The 16,069-nt window shown below is 43.4% G+C and overlaps 1 protein-coding gene across 4 annotated transcripts in view; it reads left to right on the top strand.

The window, feature by feature from the left end:
* Positions 1–16,069, top strand: part of MGMT (O-6-methylguanine-DNA methyltransferase) — a 158,815-nt gene that overhangs the window by 128,650 nt on the left and 14,096 nt on the right. For 2 of the 4 annotated variants that reach the window (XM_042818804.1, XM_042818805.1), the window contains exons 5-6: positions 4,526–4,665; positions 12,334–13,563. In XM_042818804.1, coding sequence (XP_042674738.1) covers positions 4,526–4,665; positions 12,334–12,465 — 272 coding nt within the window. In that variant the 3' untranslated portion in view covers positions 12,466–13,563. Of the gene's footprint in view, positions 1–4,525; positions 4,666–12,333; positions 13,564–15,997; positions 16,054–16,069 lie in introns of those variants that run through there. The other 2 variants (XR_006168791.1, XR_006168790.1) reach the window with 2 other exon arrangements.

Here is a 16,069-nt window from a genome sequence, read left to right as displayed (position 1 = left end):
GAAGGCAGAGCACTGCAACCTGTGGGCAACTGAGGGACAGCACCCACATCGTGCCATCAGGGGCTCTGCTGCATCCCATGCTTTTCACGTGGGCTGCCTGATGTGTATCAATCAGTGATTTAATTCAGCAAACAGGGGCTAGAAACACAACCTCAAGTAATTGTGAGTCCCCATTGGTGGGCAGAGCCCAGGTGGATATTGCTCATATCTCACCTTTATTTACCTATTCATGTTCAATAAGTTTTTTTTGTTAAAGCTTTTCCACTTTTGGAACTATACTTTTAACTGCACGCTTGATAGTTGCTTGTTTGCATTCAGAAATGCGTACTCTAAAGTAATTTTGTTTTCTTTACATCTTCATTCATAAAAATCAGTCATGGAAAATGGCCAGGATCTCAGCTTTGCTTCTGTTGTTTCAGCAGCCATAGAGTTTAATATTCACAGGAAGGTGCGTTCTGTCTCTGTAATGCATTAACATCACTCATGAAGATGGCAACAGTAGAAGTTCGGAGTCTCTTCTTTGCCAAAATGTTTGCCACCGCTCTGATTTTAAGCAATTGCATCTATTTTTTTCTGTTGTAATGGTACATATGGACAGTTTTTACAGGCTGTCACCACACTGTCTAAACTACACTTCTAGTAATATTTGAACAGCAACTAATGACTGCAGCCCAACCGTGTAGTGATCCTGCGACAGTTTTAGCTGTAGTAATTATGGTGAAAACAGATAGGGATAAAAACAAAAATGATCCGAGGCAGTTACATTTCCTATCCACAGGAATAGGTGGTGAGAAGGGCTGAGTGCTGTTTGTTTCTTTGCATTTGAAAAGCAAAAACAAAAAAAAAGCAACAAACAAACGAGAAACACTTGGAAAAAGAAAAGAAGAAAAAAATAAAACAGAAAAGCAGTAACAAAGATGATCGAGAAGGGGTGGAAATGGCCTTTAGTGGTTAAAATCGAGGTGAAATCAGAAGGTGCATCACCTCTCTTGCTCCCAGGTTTGCAGTAGGAGAGGCAAACCCAAGGCCAACCCTTGTCCCCATTGGCTCTGCCCCTGCTGCCCGCAGCACCCAGCTGTCTGCTTCCATTACCAACCACTGCCTGAGTGCTGCTGTGCCACATTGCTCTGCGCTAATCGCCACCTCCTAATTGGTGGGAAAGAAGTTATGATCCACCAGGGTTAAAGCAAATTTGATTTTCTCTCTCTTATCTATGCAGATGGAGTGAGTTTATTAGGGAGAATTAAGGCCTAAGGCTGCCGCGAGCGACCTGAAGCAGCTGGGCATTAGCAGCAGATCCAGTGTAAGTCCCTCCTTTCATAGGACCATAGAACCACAGAGTGGTTGGGTTGGAACTTTTCCAGCCTCTTCCTGCCATCATGGGCTGAGTGCCCCCACCTGCTGAAACTCCCAGGGCCCAGCCATGGTCATGGGCACCTCTTACAATGGGCACCCACAGCTTAGGGCAGCAGTGCCAGAGCCACACTGCCTGTGCATGAAGAATTTCCTCATCGCGTCTGACCTATATCTCCCCATTTTAGGGACTGATAACTGACCTTTAAGTGCTAATTTCAGGTCAGCTTGGCTTGATGATGCATTATTTTGGTTGACTTACAGTGTACTTGGCACAACTGACAAATGTGTCCCCCTGCCCCTTTGGCAGCTCCTAATTCCATGGAAGTTTGGGAGGTGTTCATCCTGATACAGGATCCAACACACTGCTGGTACTTCACTGAGCAGCAGCGTCCAGCAGTGGTGAGATCTCAGTGTGAACCATAACTCCTTATGTTGGCAGAAGGGCACTGAAGGGCCTGGGGACAGGGAGTGATGGTCCTGTGGATGCAACTCAGCCTCTGCTCTGCCTACGTTGCCTCCCCAGTTAGCAGCCAGACGAAATTCACACTGCACTGAGTGTTTCCATAGAGCAAACGTGGGCGTTAATTTTTATGTGCGGATTTTACAGCATTTTATAATGATACTTAGCAGCATAAAATGTTGGCACACGTTGGAAATTGGTGAAAGTTCAGCCATCTAATTTGGGAAGGTTGTGCTTACAGGCACTAACACTTGCAGACAGTTTAATAACAGTATTTGGCAGTGTCTGTTAGAGCCGCTTAAACTAATTAATGCATTTGCTCCCTACAGAATGAAATTGAGTTTTCAGATACGTTTATAAAATGATGTGCATGATTGCTAAATATTTCATTATTTTGAACTATAACTTCTGGTGTTCTATGTCGGTATGGATAGAGTACGTATTCTCTCATGACAGATGTGCTGTCTCTGGAAGATAATCTGTCCTGCATGTTGAGGCAGGCTGGTTCTATGATGCCTCATTGTAGTGGACCGCAGGATGCTCAGCAGGTTGGCCATGGCCGTGCTGGGATGCAGCTGCTGTGCTCCCAGTACTGCTTCATCCTGTGGAGGCAACAAAGCCGTGCACAGGTCTCATGGGGAGCAGCACAGGGAGCTGGGGTTGTACGTCTGGAGAAAAAGGGGCTCTGGGGAGACCTTAAGGTTCTCTGCAGTGCCCTGAGCAGAAGGTTGGCCTCTGCTCTCGGGTGACAGCAATAGGATGAGAGTGATGGCCTCGCATCCACAGGGGGAGAATCAGGTTGAGTATTAGGAACGGTTTGTTCTCCAGAGAGCAGCCAGGTGCTGGCGCAGCTGCTCAGGGGTGGGCAGTCACCATCCACGGAGGTGTTGAGAGCTGCAGGGATGCGGCACTGAGAGGGTGGGCTGTGGGTCTCAGAGGGCTTTTCCAACCTGGACGATTGTGTGATCCTGCCACCCGGCTCATGGCATAGGAGTGGGACGCTGTGGGTGCCTCGCTGCCACCAGCTCCACAGGGGAGCAGGGTGCAGCAGCAGCGTGAGCTCCCTGCATGTTGTGTGCCTCGCAGAGAGAGGGCACCAGGCAGGGATTCCCCGAGCTCCCAAGGGCTCAGGTCAGCACGGATCTCGCTGGCTTGAGGAGAGGTAACAAAAATAAGAAGCTATGACTTGGTCTGAAAGAAACCAATCTGAAGAAATGATGGTAAACAAAATCTGTTTGCCTAAGGAAACCCTCCTAGCAATCAGCTAGTAACACAACTGCTTGTGCTAATGAACCCAAAGCTGTTAATGTGGTTTCTTCAGTTAAATTGATTCATGAATTTTGAAGAGAACATTATCTAATGAATTTTCTTTGAATAGAAAGCAATTAAAAGGACAAATCAGTCTGATTAACCCCAAAGTCACCCTACTGCCACAAATGGTGTACAGTTTGAAATTATATCATAAAAAACTGGAGCAGATTTGCTATCTCTTTGCCCTCTACTAATCCATGTAAATTAATGAACAACAAAGTTAATTTCTTTGATGACCCTTTTCTCGTATCACCTGGATTATGCTGATGTTTAATTTGCTTAATGTTATAATAAAGACTAAACAGATTTTTTCAATGAAGTGATTATCATTCCGTTGAGTTAAGAAGTGATTTTTATTATTTAACGCATCCAGAACGGTGTGTGGGTTTCCTTTAAGAACAAAATCACATTTTGCTATGTAACGTCATCGGTGTCTTTTTTTGACAACTGAAGAAGGGAAATGTTGCAAATCAGTTTGTTTCTCTGCCAAATGAGTGGCGTGAGTTTCGCAGCAGAGCTGAGGGCCTCTTTCCTTTTTTTTTCTTCTTTGCCAGCTCACTCCTCTGAGTTATTCACTGCTTAGATCTGCTGAGTTTCTACTGATGCCTTGGAAGAGCAATTGGTGTCAAACCCTATTAAGAGCAGCTATTGGTTGTCCTTTTGTCAACCAGTCCTGGGCTAGGAAGGTAAAACCCTGAGCTACAGAACGAAGCTCGTGCATTTCCTTATTCATTATTTCAGCAATTGGAATGCTTAGAAGCAATTTGCTGGTGAATTAAGATTAAAATAATGGAAGGTACATTATTTTTTTTTTCAGAGCCCCGTGTCATTAAGGATGTGCCGTACATTCAAGGTCGCAGGCAGTCCTTACGTTTCGTAATGTCTGGAATGCTGAGCAGTAGCTTGGGGGGCTCGGCTATAAAATGCAGTCAGCCAGGATAATATGGGTCCACTGGCTCTAGGGCTTCTTCTGCCACGTGTCCCAGCTGAAGTTGGAAATTAGCTGGAGATGCGAGGGCTTTGTGAAATAGGTAGAGCCGGTTATTTCTTCCCTTTTTAATTTGACTCTGTGCTAATTTATGCTCTGCCAATTTAATGGAAAACCCGCGTTGTATGTGGTAACAGGATAATTGTACTTGAAGCAAATTAAAAATATAGGAAAATCAAAGCTTTAAATCCTTTTTTATAGTGATCGGTTACTTGAAGCCCTCTTTCTAATAATCATGTATTTAAATATAGTAATATGGGACACAATAACAGGACGGTGTCTCAGGGCTGTTTAAATTTAAGTTAGAGGGCTGCTATCGAGGCTATGCTTCACGCTGGGTGCTTGGAGTATTTCGTCCCCTTGTTTATCCAGCCATGCATGCATACCAACAGTCCTCTCTTTATTTGCAGATTCGTTCACCAGAGAGGTGTTGTGGACCCTGCTGAGGGAAGTGAAGTTTGGAGAGACCATTTCTTACCAGCAATTAGCAGAGCAAGCAGGCAACAGCCGAGCAGCAAGAGCGGTGGGAGGAGCAATGAGGAGCAACCCTGTAAGTTCGTGTCAACTCTCAAATAAAGTTGATGGAAGATTGTGGATTTAGAGAGCTTTCTGGGCTAAATGTCATTAGATTAAATTTATCTGCTATGAAAACTGGTCTACCATGAGTAATAAGGTCAGTAAGTGTTTTTAATCAGCAATAATGCACAACCCAGTTTAATGTGATTTATGCCCTACCATTTATGGTGTTAGGTTTGGAAGAGGAACACTGCACTTCTTTTAATTCATCAGGCTATACATGTTTTGTTGCTCTCAAACTTTCTTACATACTGGGGGAGGGAAATCTTTTATCACTCAGCACCAACATCCTTTGTCAGGACATGAGGAGCTGTGGAAGCATTACTGGATGGGATGGGTTGCTGTTAGAGATGGACTTCTAAAAGTGTGGAAGAGGAGGGATTTCAGTTCACGTCAATAATGCACACCTGGATCTTTAACACAGTCTTTTGCTCTGCACTGGAGATAAGATGTAAATGGCATTTCTCCATTGGATAGATAAAGGTGGGTCACCTGAGCTGAGAGTAACTCTAGGTTAGTTCTGTTAATTTAGGAGAAACCATGTGTTACAGTACTCACTCTCTCCATCCGTTTTCCCAGTAATTATCTTTCCCTTTTGATTGTCAGGGTCTGGATTTTCAGATGTGACTCATGCACCAGAAACGCACTGATCACTCCCAAGTGAAACTGGTGAGAATCACTGCTGCTACATGTGGGCCCACTGGTTGGGCCTTGTTTGGATCCCCTTGGAAGAAGCTCAGTCCTGAATTAGGGAGTGTCTGGGCTGCAATGAGAATATCATTGCACGGCAGGAGGAGGGAACTTGGTTCCTCACCCTGCGTTACTGCTTTGTCACTGTGCAAAGGAGAGGGAGGGAGGAGAGTGCCCTTGTGCCTGGCTTTACACATTCCCTCCTTCCTTGCCTTTAAAAAAAGTAGGGAAAAAAAAAACAACAACAACCACTTAGATTTCTGTTAATATCATTGTGGCCTTTTTTGGCCATTCTTCACTGTATTTTCCCTCATTAGCACTTGCCCTTAGCAACATGCATCTTTCCATACCCAAATGCCTCTCTTCTCCAGCATTGCACCTGCCATAATCTTTGACCTTCTCTGTTGTTTCTGCATTCAGTTCTCCCAGTTTTTTTTTTCTTTAATGAGATACATACAAGACTGCAACATGTAGTTGTAAAGCAGATTCAGGAACCTGTTTTCAGAAAACCTGGTGGCTCTCCATACGAAAATAATACAGGTGGGGGCTTTTCGCGTTGCCACCACATACTGTCTTTGTATTTTGTTTCATTCATAAAATCAATCTGCATGTTATGCATAGTCAGGCTGCATGTCATGACTCATAGGTCTGAAGGAGGGCATATATGGAAAATACTTGGTGAAAAGGGGCTCCCAGTGAAGTACATAAGGAGTGTATTTGTGACTGCACGTGGAACATGCATGAAATTACCGATTAACTACAGGAGATGTCTAGTAATAAAAATATGGAACAGGCAAGGATGTCATTATGGTATCATCAGCTTGCTTTCTATAATGAAATATTGGAGTAGTATTATATTAATAGAGCTCTTTTTTCCCTGAAGCTATACATTAGTATCTATACTACAATTAAAAATGTTCTCAGGACAGAAACCACTCTAGCCGTAGCAAGGATGGGAAATAACAAAAATAAGATAGGATCCCATTTAAGAACAAATTGCAGTAGCTTTGCTGTCTATTTTCAGAACTATTTTCATCCTTCCTCACGGGGGAAAAAGCAGGGATTTTCACACCACAACCTGCTGTTACTGCTGCTTTGGATGCTGCTGCTCCACTGCAGCCTGAGGGCAAAGCAGGGTACATTTCTAGGCAATAGCAATTACGTATCCTTTTGCACAACACTGTATTGTTATTCTTTGAGAACTGTTTCCTGCAGGTTTGCATTGTATTACCTTCTCTTAATGTACACCAGATTATATTGGAAAGCATTCCATCATATTAAAATAGTTTGTATTGTCAAGTGCAATACGGTGTATTGACGGAACGCATCTTTATGCTGCTCATACGAACTGCTTCGTATGAAAAGCTGATGTACACTTAAAATACCACTGTATACTTCTTTATGGAGCTTAGAAGCTTAAATCCATTAGATGTTATGCTTGTTTATATGGCAGTGTGCTGCATGTATCGAATTTTGGAATACCTGTGGACATTTTCATGTACGAGCACACTTGAAGTTTGTTGATCAGATGACATATTGGGCTTTAAATCTACCTCAACAGATCATCAAACTGAACACGTCATGCAAGCCACAGCATCATTAAAACAGCAGCAAAGAATTCAAAGAACTGTGGTGTTAGCAGCTGCTCCACCTGTAACGTGAGCTTCCAGATACAAATTCTGGGTTTGAGTAGTGTAGCAGAAATGTGATGTTCTGTTAAGCAACAGATTAGTGGGTTTTGATCACAGGAGAGAAACCAATCTTTAGTGAATGCTGTTATTAATGATCACTGCAGAGGCTGTGCAAAATTGTTGAGTTGTTTGCACCTTGAGATGCTTCCTTGATTAAAGGACTGAGTCATAGCATGGTGACTGTATTATAATCGTGATTTAATGAGGACAGCAATATAGGTAAAAATGAGGGCTTGAAATAAAGTGGAGCTGGATGCAGACATTGTGCTATTAGTGAAATATTGTGATGAAATTGTGTACCTTATTGTTTTTCCAGGAAGTACCACAACGTTGCTCCCTTCTACAAATCATGGGTCGGTGTTTAATTTTGGTAGTGTGCATTCTACAGGTCTCCCTTTGTAGTGGGGTTGCTCCCCATAATTCATACAATGACCTTCAAATTTATGAGAAGGTGGAAGAGGTGCCAGCAGCAGCTGAAAGATGCGACATCCCTGCCTCAATTTATGCCAAGGACATGATGGGGATGGCTCACCTTTTGCAAGAAAAACTTCAAATACTTTACTGCAGTTCAGATTGACTGCAAGGTCTGTGGTCCTCAAAGGGAACCCATAAAGTTCAATTAAAAATCTCATTAGACTAGTATAGGAGGATCAAAAAGAAATCACAGAGACTCATGGGAAATGGCGAATGTTGGGCTGATTAGTCCAAGGCCATCCTAAATGACTGTTCTGTGGCTTAAATAAGACGTCTTCAGCACTCTGTTAACAGCAGTAACAGCTACATACGTTTTTTATATTCAATCCAGTGGTGTTGTTTAGGTTAAAGCCAAGCTAAGTGTCTGCCATGATGCTGTGGAAAGTCAGGGATATTATTCAGGCAAAACAGTTTAAACGTTTGAGAGTGAAAGGAGTAATTGTGCATTTATGAGAAGACTGTGAAGTATGGATTTGAAATGTTGCAAACACATAAAACCACTTGTGCATTAATTCCTGAGGTGGCTAGCAATAAAGATGGACCCATGCTGGTTCGCATTACGGTGTTTGTTTCTGTGAGGGAACAGGGGGAGCAGAAGCGATAGGACATGAGCAAACTGAAAGATTATTTTTTGCTAAGTGTGATTCGTGTTGTATGTTATAACTTGATATTTCAGCTGTTCCCATTATGGCCCGGCTGATCTATTTTTGACAGTTTGGCAGCTTTCTGCAAGTCTCCAGTCCATCAGGCAGTATAATAGGACGGCCGGTTTTCCGTGGCGTCAAATTGAAAACTCTTAACAAGCGGAGCGCTGCACTGCTTCATCCTCAGACGGAATTTGCTAAATGCAGTTCTAAGGCAATCGATACCTTGTGCAGGGAGTTTTTTTCCCCACCTTTTTCTAAACAAACGCATTATTGAGGAGTTAGTTTATTCACAGATTGCCATGAGCGTTAATGACCACCCGAGTCTTGTTCTGCCAGTCACCCAGATGGCTGTTGATAAAGATTTAGCATCATGTTCTGAGTGTCAGGGCTGTCAGTAGTGCTGAACCATTTGACCAGAAGAAAAAACGCACAGGGAGCTATTGATTACAGCTTCTCAGTGTCACTTGTTCACCAGGATTTAGGTATTGATGAGGCTGCGAGTGAAAACAAGCTCTTTCCCTTGTGGGCCTCTACCCAGAAGAACAAAAGCAAAGTTGGAGAAAATATTCAGCTGGTGCCCGAATCAGAGGGATTCTGCTATTGATTGAAGGGCCCCTTCATGTTATTTTTGTTGGAGACAAATCTGTGGGTTTGGAAGTTTTATAGCGTTTGAGATAGGGTCTGTGTAAGTGATGGATTCGTGTATTAGATGAATTAGATTTCACAGCGTGAAGATTTCAGTGGAGCTATAATATTATGAGCTGCTTGGTTATTGATAAAAATTACATTAAATGTAGCTGAGGCATTAAAGCTCCAGACTAGGGTAGTTCTCCCTCTAAAATGTCCTTAGGGCCCTAATAAATTTTAGCAGGTTTAATTATTTTAGTAGTCTGAAAGTTGTCATCACAATTAAGCTAAACTGAAGCAATGTTCAATATTTTTAAATTACAGAGACCATACGGCCTTTGTAGCACTTCTTTCTTTTTTTGTATCCGATGCTGCAGAGGATAAGGCATGTGCTTGCATGTGTTAGGACAAGCTTGGTATGAAATTCTTTATTTTGAGCATGGAAGATGCTCTATTTCATACCCCTTATCCTTGTGGCTGCGTTTCCCAGCTACAGCCATTAAAGCAGTGTTTCTGCAGCTCTGACATCTCAACATCTGCCCTAGAAATGAGGTTCATCAATTCCTCTGCTTATTATCTCCCATAGCATGGCAAATGGGCTTGTTTAGCTTGGAGAAGAGAAGGCTCTGGGGAGGCATCATTGTGGCCTTCCAATATTTGGAAGGGGTTTATACACAAGGGGGGTTACACCTGTTTACGAGGGTGGATGGTGATAGGACAAGGGGGAATGGTTTTAAATGAGACAAGGGAGGTTTAGGTTGGATATTAGGAGGAAGTTTTTCCCCCAGAGGGTGGTGAGGCACTGGCACAGGATGCCCAAGGAGGCTGTGGATGCCCCATCCCTGCAGGCATTCAAGGCCAGGCTGGATGTGGCTCTGGGCAGCCTGGGCTGCTGGTTGGTGACCTGCACACAGCAGGGGGTTGGAGCTGGGTGAGCACTGTGCTCCTTTGCAACCCAGGCCATTCTAGGATTCTCTGCAAGAAAAGTTGGTGCTTTCTAAGAATGCATTAATTTGTGCCTTTCCTGTAGGATACAAAGTCAATTCACCAATATACGTGCACTCTCTTAGAAAAGATGAGCAACACAGCAGAAATCTGAGATTCCCCATTTCTTTCCAAACCACCCAAGCCAGATTTCCATGTTTGATGTGATGCTGAGCAGCTCAGCCACACATCCCTGAGTTTGGGACCTGCCCTGCAGCCATCATAGGAAACCTGAGACCCACAGCGTGCGCTGACAACCTGGCTGCAGATGGCATTGCTCCTCTGCACAATACAGTACTTCTTTTTTTCACTTTCCCTTTCTTAACAAAATTTAACAGCAGAAAGTGCTTCTAGAAATGTGTTGGCTTATTTCTGTGACCAAATTCCCAGCAAACAGGCTGTTGGCTTTTTGCTGTCTGAGCAGTCACAGGGAGCTGGCTCAGAAAGAGCTTCGGGCCCCCATCCACATCAAGATTTGTGTCTTTACCATCAAAACACCCTGATATATTCTTTATATTTTTAACAATTGCAATCTAACCTTGGGGAGTTTATTACTATGGATTGGGATTGCTTTGTCATGCAGGAAAATCTGCCTGTGCTAACTGGTGCAAGGGGCTTGTAACACCTGAGAAAACTCCAAACAAAAAGAATTAGAGAACACTTCCAAAAAACAGCATGTTTAAAGAAGTCGTAAACCATGAGGGTGGTGGGGTGTAGAGGAGAGGTTTTGTTGGGACTCGTGGAGTTGTCATGGATGCCTGATTCACTCGTGGCACCACTGGCTCCAAATAAAGCAGCTATTAGAAGCATTTGTTATTAAACCTGGATTAACAATGAGCACCTATGTGTATTCCATTTTAATGTGATGGCTTTGGGGCTCAGATTGAGATTTAAAACTTCAGCCATCTAAATTACTTATCTATAACAAAAGAACTGGCCTAAAATAGTTTCTCGAGGTCTGGCCTGTAGCTGTCTGGGGGTCTGAGTCTTTGGCTCAAACGTGAGCACAGCTGGAGCTTCACTGAAAAAAATATGAGATGGGAGAAAGAGAAGTCTGTCTGGATTTTGTGCTTATGTACGTATAGATAAATGGATGTACTCTCACTTAAAATATCCACGCTTTTAGTAAGTTATTCTTCTCACAGGTCTGTCATTGCAATTGAATTACTCTGTAGTTACCAGAACACACACTGCGTGATTAAAGATGAGGTATTGCATTTTTTATGATGTGTATTTCAACTATGATAATCACCTGCGATTGAAAAAAAAAGAAAAAGGTGTGTTTATGTAGTTCTCTGTATTACCAGTCCATTATGTAACTTCTTGCATTGATTTTTCAGAATCCCTGGCATTTGGCTATAAATGATACAAAGGAGGAGGCATGAGAAGAAGTTCTTAAATTGGCTAGGTGTGAATTAAATCTCTCCTGTTGTAGGTTTTAAAAATTCAAAACCCATTTTGGATTGACTTGCTGTTAAATAATAAATAATGCCTTGTTCTTATATGGAATTTTTCAGCAGAGCACATTGAGGTGCTTTAGAGGGAAGAGGAATTGGCTGCAGGAGCTGAGGCTCATGGAGCTCATTCATGGACATGCTGCTCTCGTGTTTTCCTTTTGCAGGAAAGCCGCCTCTTCTAACCCTGATGTGATTGTTAATAATTGCCCTGTACCTCCATGTCTGTGTTTTGGGGTGGCACTGGCTGTAGATGTCTCGTTCTGTGAAAATGAGCTTGCTGCAAATGCACAGATGCCTACATGTGCTGCGTGGTCTTAAATGATGCTCTTTCTTTTTATCCTTTGCAACATGCCATCCAACCTAAATGCTGCCTGTGCAGAGGCATCGCCTGGCAGAAGCAGAGCTCCAAGGGGAAGGGCATTGCACATCAGCATGCTCAGCACTGCCCTCCCCAGGGAGCGTGGCTCCATGCCTTGGCTGCTCAGTGTCCCCAGAGCCGGGAGCTGGGGATGGTTCTGCTCTCAGCATGTGTAGGGTCATGAAGTGTCCCTGCTGGGTGGGAAGTGACTGCCTGTGCACTTGAGAGCATGGGCAACACAACTGTAATTCATCCCATTAACTTCATATAGTTAGGCGCAGGCCAATGCAGTGCAGTTCTGGAGCCTGAACATGCACTTCTTCCGTAGAAGATTTTATATAGGGAGTTTTATGCATGGGTTTTAGCTATTTTAAGACATTGCATCGTTTTTATGTAATAGCATTTCTCTGAATGCTTTCCCCTAACTGCTGGGTGGTCAGCAGAGCCCATCGGCATTGCAGGATAGTCTGTACCCTGGAGGGATACAGGCTCAGAAAGAAAAGAGCTCTTGGTGCAACACTCCTGCATCCTCCTCTCAGGTGGATGAGAGTCTCCAGCACAGTCTTTAACCTGCGTGTTTAAATCCATGCCACTACTAGCAAATGCTGCTTCAGTAGCTGATTTATTGCTTGTAGCCCTTCTTCACACCGTCTTCTGCTTCACTCCCCTTTGCTTCACCCTTTGCTTCCTTTCTTATTTTTGTGTGTTTTGCAGATCCCAATTATCATACCGTGCCACAGGGTGATTTGCAGCAGCGGGCAGATCGGCAACTATGGAGGAGGAAACCTTATGAAAGAGTGGCTTTTGTCACACGAGAAGCTCCAGAAAGAGAAGTTAGCAGATTGATGCGGCTCAGCCACAGCTGCTCGACAGCCAAGGCACACGACTGCAGCAACTTGGCTTATAACGAGCTCTCAGAGCACCCAGCAGAATTCAGAAAAATGGTAAATATTTGAGTGACATATAAATATAATGCAACATCCGAAGTGGAATGTGTGGTGGCACCACTATATTAAAAAAGCGGGATGCGTCCTGAGGGATGCAGCTCGTATGCCCTTTCTTGTTTTTACATTTTACAGCAGAATGACTGCAGCAGTCCAGACCAGTTGTGCATGTATTTTGTTCTCATCCCCGGTTCTGTCCTGTTCTATATTTAATGTCCATTAAAGCAAGGATAAGAGAATGGGAGGGGCATGGCAAACGCGAGGCGCAGGCATCCCTCTGAGGATGCTTCTGGGTGGCCGAGGAGCCATGCGGCCAGCGTGTCCCCGGGCAGCCCCATGCCAGGGCTCCCACCCACTGGTGTCTGGCTGCTGAAATGGTTTTTGAGTAAAGCCCACGTCGTGGGGTGTGGTGAAGGGCAGCCGGGGGGAGGTGGCTGTTGAGTTACTGGTTCACAGATTTTCTTTCTGGATTGTGAGAAGCCCTCAAGGCAGGAGTACAAATTTTGCTTTTGTGATCGTTGCAAAAAGCAGGTGGAGCTGTAGAGGCTGGCAAGTTGCTTGAGGTATTTGAAATAAGCAGTTAGGTGAGTGCAGCTTGGGCACAGGATTGGATGGGGCTCATCGTAGTTGCATTGTTAGCAGCAATAGCCTTCCTTTAGCGTTGCCGTTTCTCTGTTGTGTGAAGCTTTGTTTCCTGTAGCCTCTCTGCAGAAAGGATTGGAGAGATGTTAGCACTGAATTCTGAGATGCTATAGAAAGGGTTCTCTGAAATTGCGAGCCACCGAAAGCTGGAATTTTCAGTAAGGGAATCTTAAATTCCAAGTTAATACTGATACTGGAAATACTGTTTGTTTTTTTTTTATGAGTTTATCGTATTTTCATAGGCGCCTCTTTAGAAGGGCCTTTGCTGACCAAGAAATTATGGTGTTACAGTGCTTTAGTTAAAGTAGTATTATTGATATCTCAGAATTACTTCAATAAAAAAACTGCTTTGCATGTACAAGTGTCTTTGTGTATGTTTATAAATAAAACACGGTTTGTGATATATGGAGAAAATAAACTATACCCAACTGTACAATATAAGGCTGTATTTTTATCAAGGGTTTCTGGTGGCAATATAAACCACGAAAGCAAAGCTCAAGTGGTTTGCACGTGTCACCAGAACCCCAGGATAAAAATATAGCCTTATAATATGTACAGTTTGGGGGTATTTTATTTTTTTTTATAACGGGATATCAACAGAAGGATGCGATACCAAATGTAAACTTTAACCTCTTCCACGTTTGCCCCCACAGCGACGTTCTGTGCCACGTTTGCTCTTTCAGGTGTCTGTGTTTTCAGCTTCCAGCAGGTGCCACCCTGGCATGGCAGGCACAACCATGTGCGTAACTGGGCTGTGAGGCTGCCAACCCCCACTCCGTGGCAATAATCTGAGCATCAGCGTCAGTTATTAAAATTCATCCTTCCCTGTTGTAAATCCCTGAGAGCAACCGCTAGGCCCACGGTTTGTTTGCAGATGAGAGCGTGGCTGTAAATGAGGCGTGCAGCTGCCCGTGACTGATGGGCACTGCTGGGCCCTTCCTGGCGTGGCATGGTGTGGCAGGGTGGCGGGGGCATGGCCCTGGCCCTGTCACCTTTGTTGGCCCACATCACCCCAGCGCCGGTTCTGGTCCTGGGCCTCCTCACCCCGCCATGCAGAGCCTGCTGGCGGCACGGAGCTGAGGTCACTGCTGGGTTTATGCAAACAACAGAGTGGGGAAAAGATATTAAAACACTGGCATCCCAGTACATATCTCTGTATGTATGCACATGCAGTGGGAAGAAAAAAAAAAAAAAATATCATGCTTGGAAACAAGACAGCTATGTTCTTTTTGCCTGGAATTGGGTTCCTCTGACCTATCAAGTTTCCTCCCATTCAGCCTCGCAGTGCTTTGAACTGCTGACATTGAGACACTGTGCAGCCAGGCACGACAGCTGGCTCTGCAGCATCTAATACCAACACATGCTGTTTTAGCCCATTTCCAGAGACTAAGATAATGAAAGATTCAAAAATAATATTTGTTTTGGCGGAACTACATTTATAATGAAATAGATGCCCTTGACCATGGAAGAAACTGAATTTTGCGGTGGGTCATTCTCCCCCCTCCTTCTTTTTTCCATACAAAACACTCTCTACAGCCAGTGTAAGGCCAATGGAAATATTTAAAAGGAACACGTTGTATTTCCTGGGTCAGATTTACAGCAGCATTGTGGTGACACTGGTTGTACTGTTTTATGCCGGAATGAAAAATGCAGATTGCATCCTATGTATCAATACCAAATGGGGAAGGGCCCCAGGCTCAGGAATTGTTACAGATCACTTCCTTGGAGGCAGAGTTTGCCGTGTTATGAGCTCATACTGTAAGCATCTTAAACAGGAGAGCAATTCATGGCAGATACAAGGCAGTTTTTAGATATATCCCCAAACCTTCTTGTCCCACTACTCTTCCAACCAACTCATTTGGAGGAATTAGACATCTAATGAGGGCCAGAATGATTTGCCCCATATAGTTGCTGTTCAGTGTTACTAAATAGTTCTTGAGCACCAGGCACTTTGTACATAATATTTGATACTTGCTATATGGCTTGTTGGTTGAATGATGAGCAGCATTGTAGTTGGTAGGACAGTGTTACCTTTTTCCAAACATATTAAATTATAGACAAGGCACAATAATTTCAACCCATGTTTTCTATAAGCATCACGAATCATTATTTCTTCCAGAAATCTCTCAGATTATTGCATTTAATCATTTTGTCCAATGTTTTATAATATGTAAAAGTCATAATATTTGTACTGTGTATCGCTCCCAAATCAAGGAGATGCATGTTGCCTTAAAAATGTTGATTCACTGTGATAGCTGGTGCTGAAGACCTGCTTTCCTTTAAAAAAAATGCAGTAAAAAAATAAAGCCACAGGAAGATTGCTTAAAAACTTAAAGCACAGTAATCCAATGGGAGCCCTGTAAGATTTATGTACTATTTCAAGAGTAATTGCTTAGTAAGAATCTTACAGGAATGTAAAAATCCTCAAAGAATTGCATTTGCAGATTTAATTGTAATTCCTTTTATAATTCCTGCAGAAATTGAACAGAAATAGCAATCGAAGGCTTCCCTTTAAAACTCCCTGCCCTCGCTGGGTTACTGTATGCCTCCGGTCTGAGCTGCTGTGGCTGGCTTTAAAAACAATGGAAAATATTACTGACAGCGTGCTCACTTGCCATTACAGCACACAGGATATTTCAGTTACATTGATGTGCAAATACAGCTCGTCAAAGGACTATGTGCTATTTTTATTTCAAATAACATGCACAGGGTATGAGTAACAAATAAATACGATTAATGCGTGGCTTGAAAAGATAGCATTTTTCCCAGCTTTCTCTCTATTTCTTTTCCAGGATGCGCCTTAGCAAAACCCGAAACCTTCCCCTCTTTTACAGGCTGGGATTTCCAGGTGATTTGTGTTTAAT

The sequence above is a fragment of the Centrocercus urophasianus genome, unplaced genomic scaffold, assembly GCF_019232065.1.
Source record: "Centrocercus urophasianus isolate 14NV4802_14NV808 unplaced genomic scaffold, USGS_Curo_1.0 seq_17, whole genome shotgun sequence".
Taxonomy (NCBI): Eukaryota; Metazoa; Chordata; class Aves; order Galliformes; family Phasianidae; genus Centrocercus; species Centrocercus urophasianus.
Note: the sequence above shows the minus strand (reverse complement) of the source record. Positions and strands in the feature narration are given on the sequence as shown.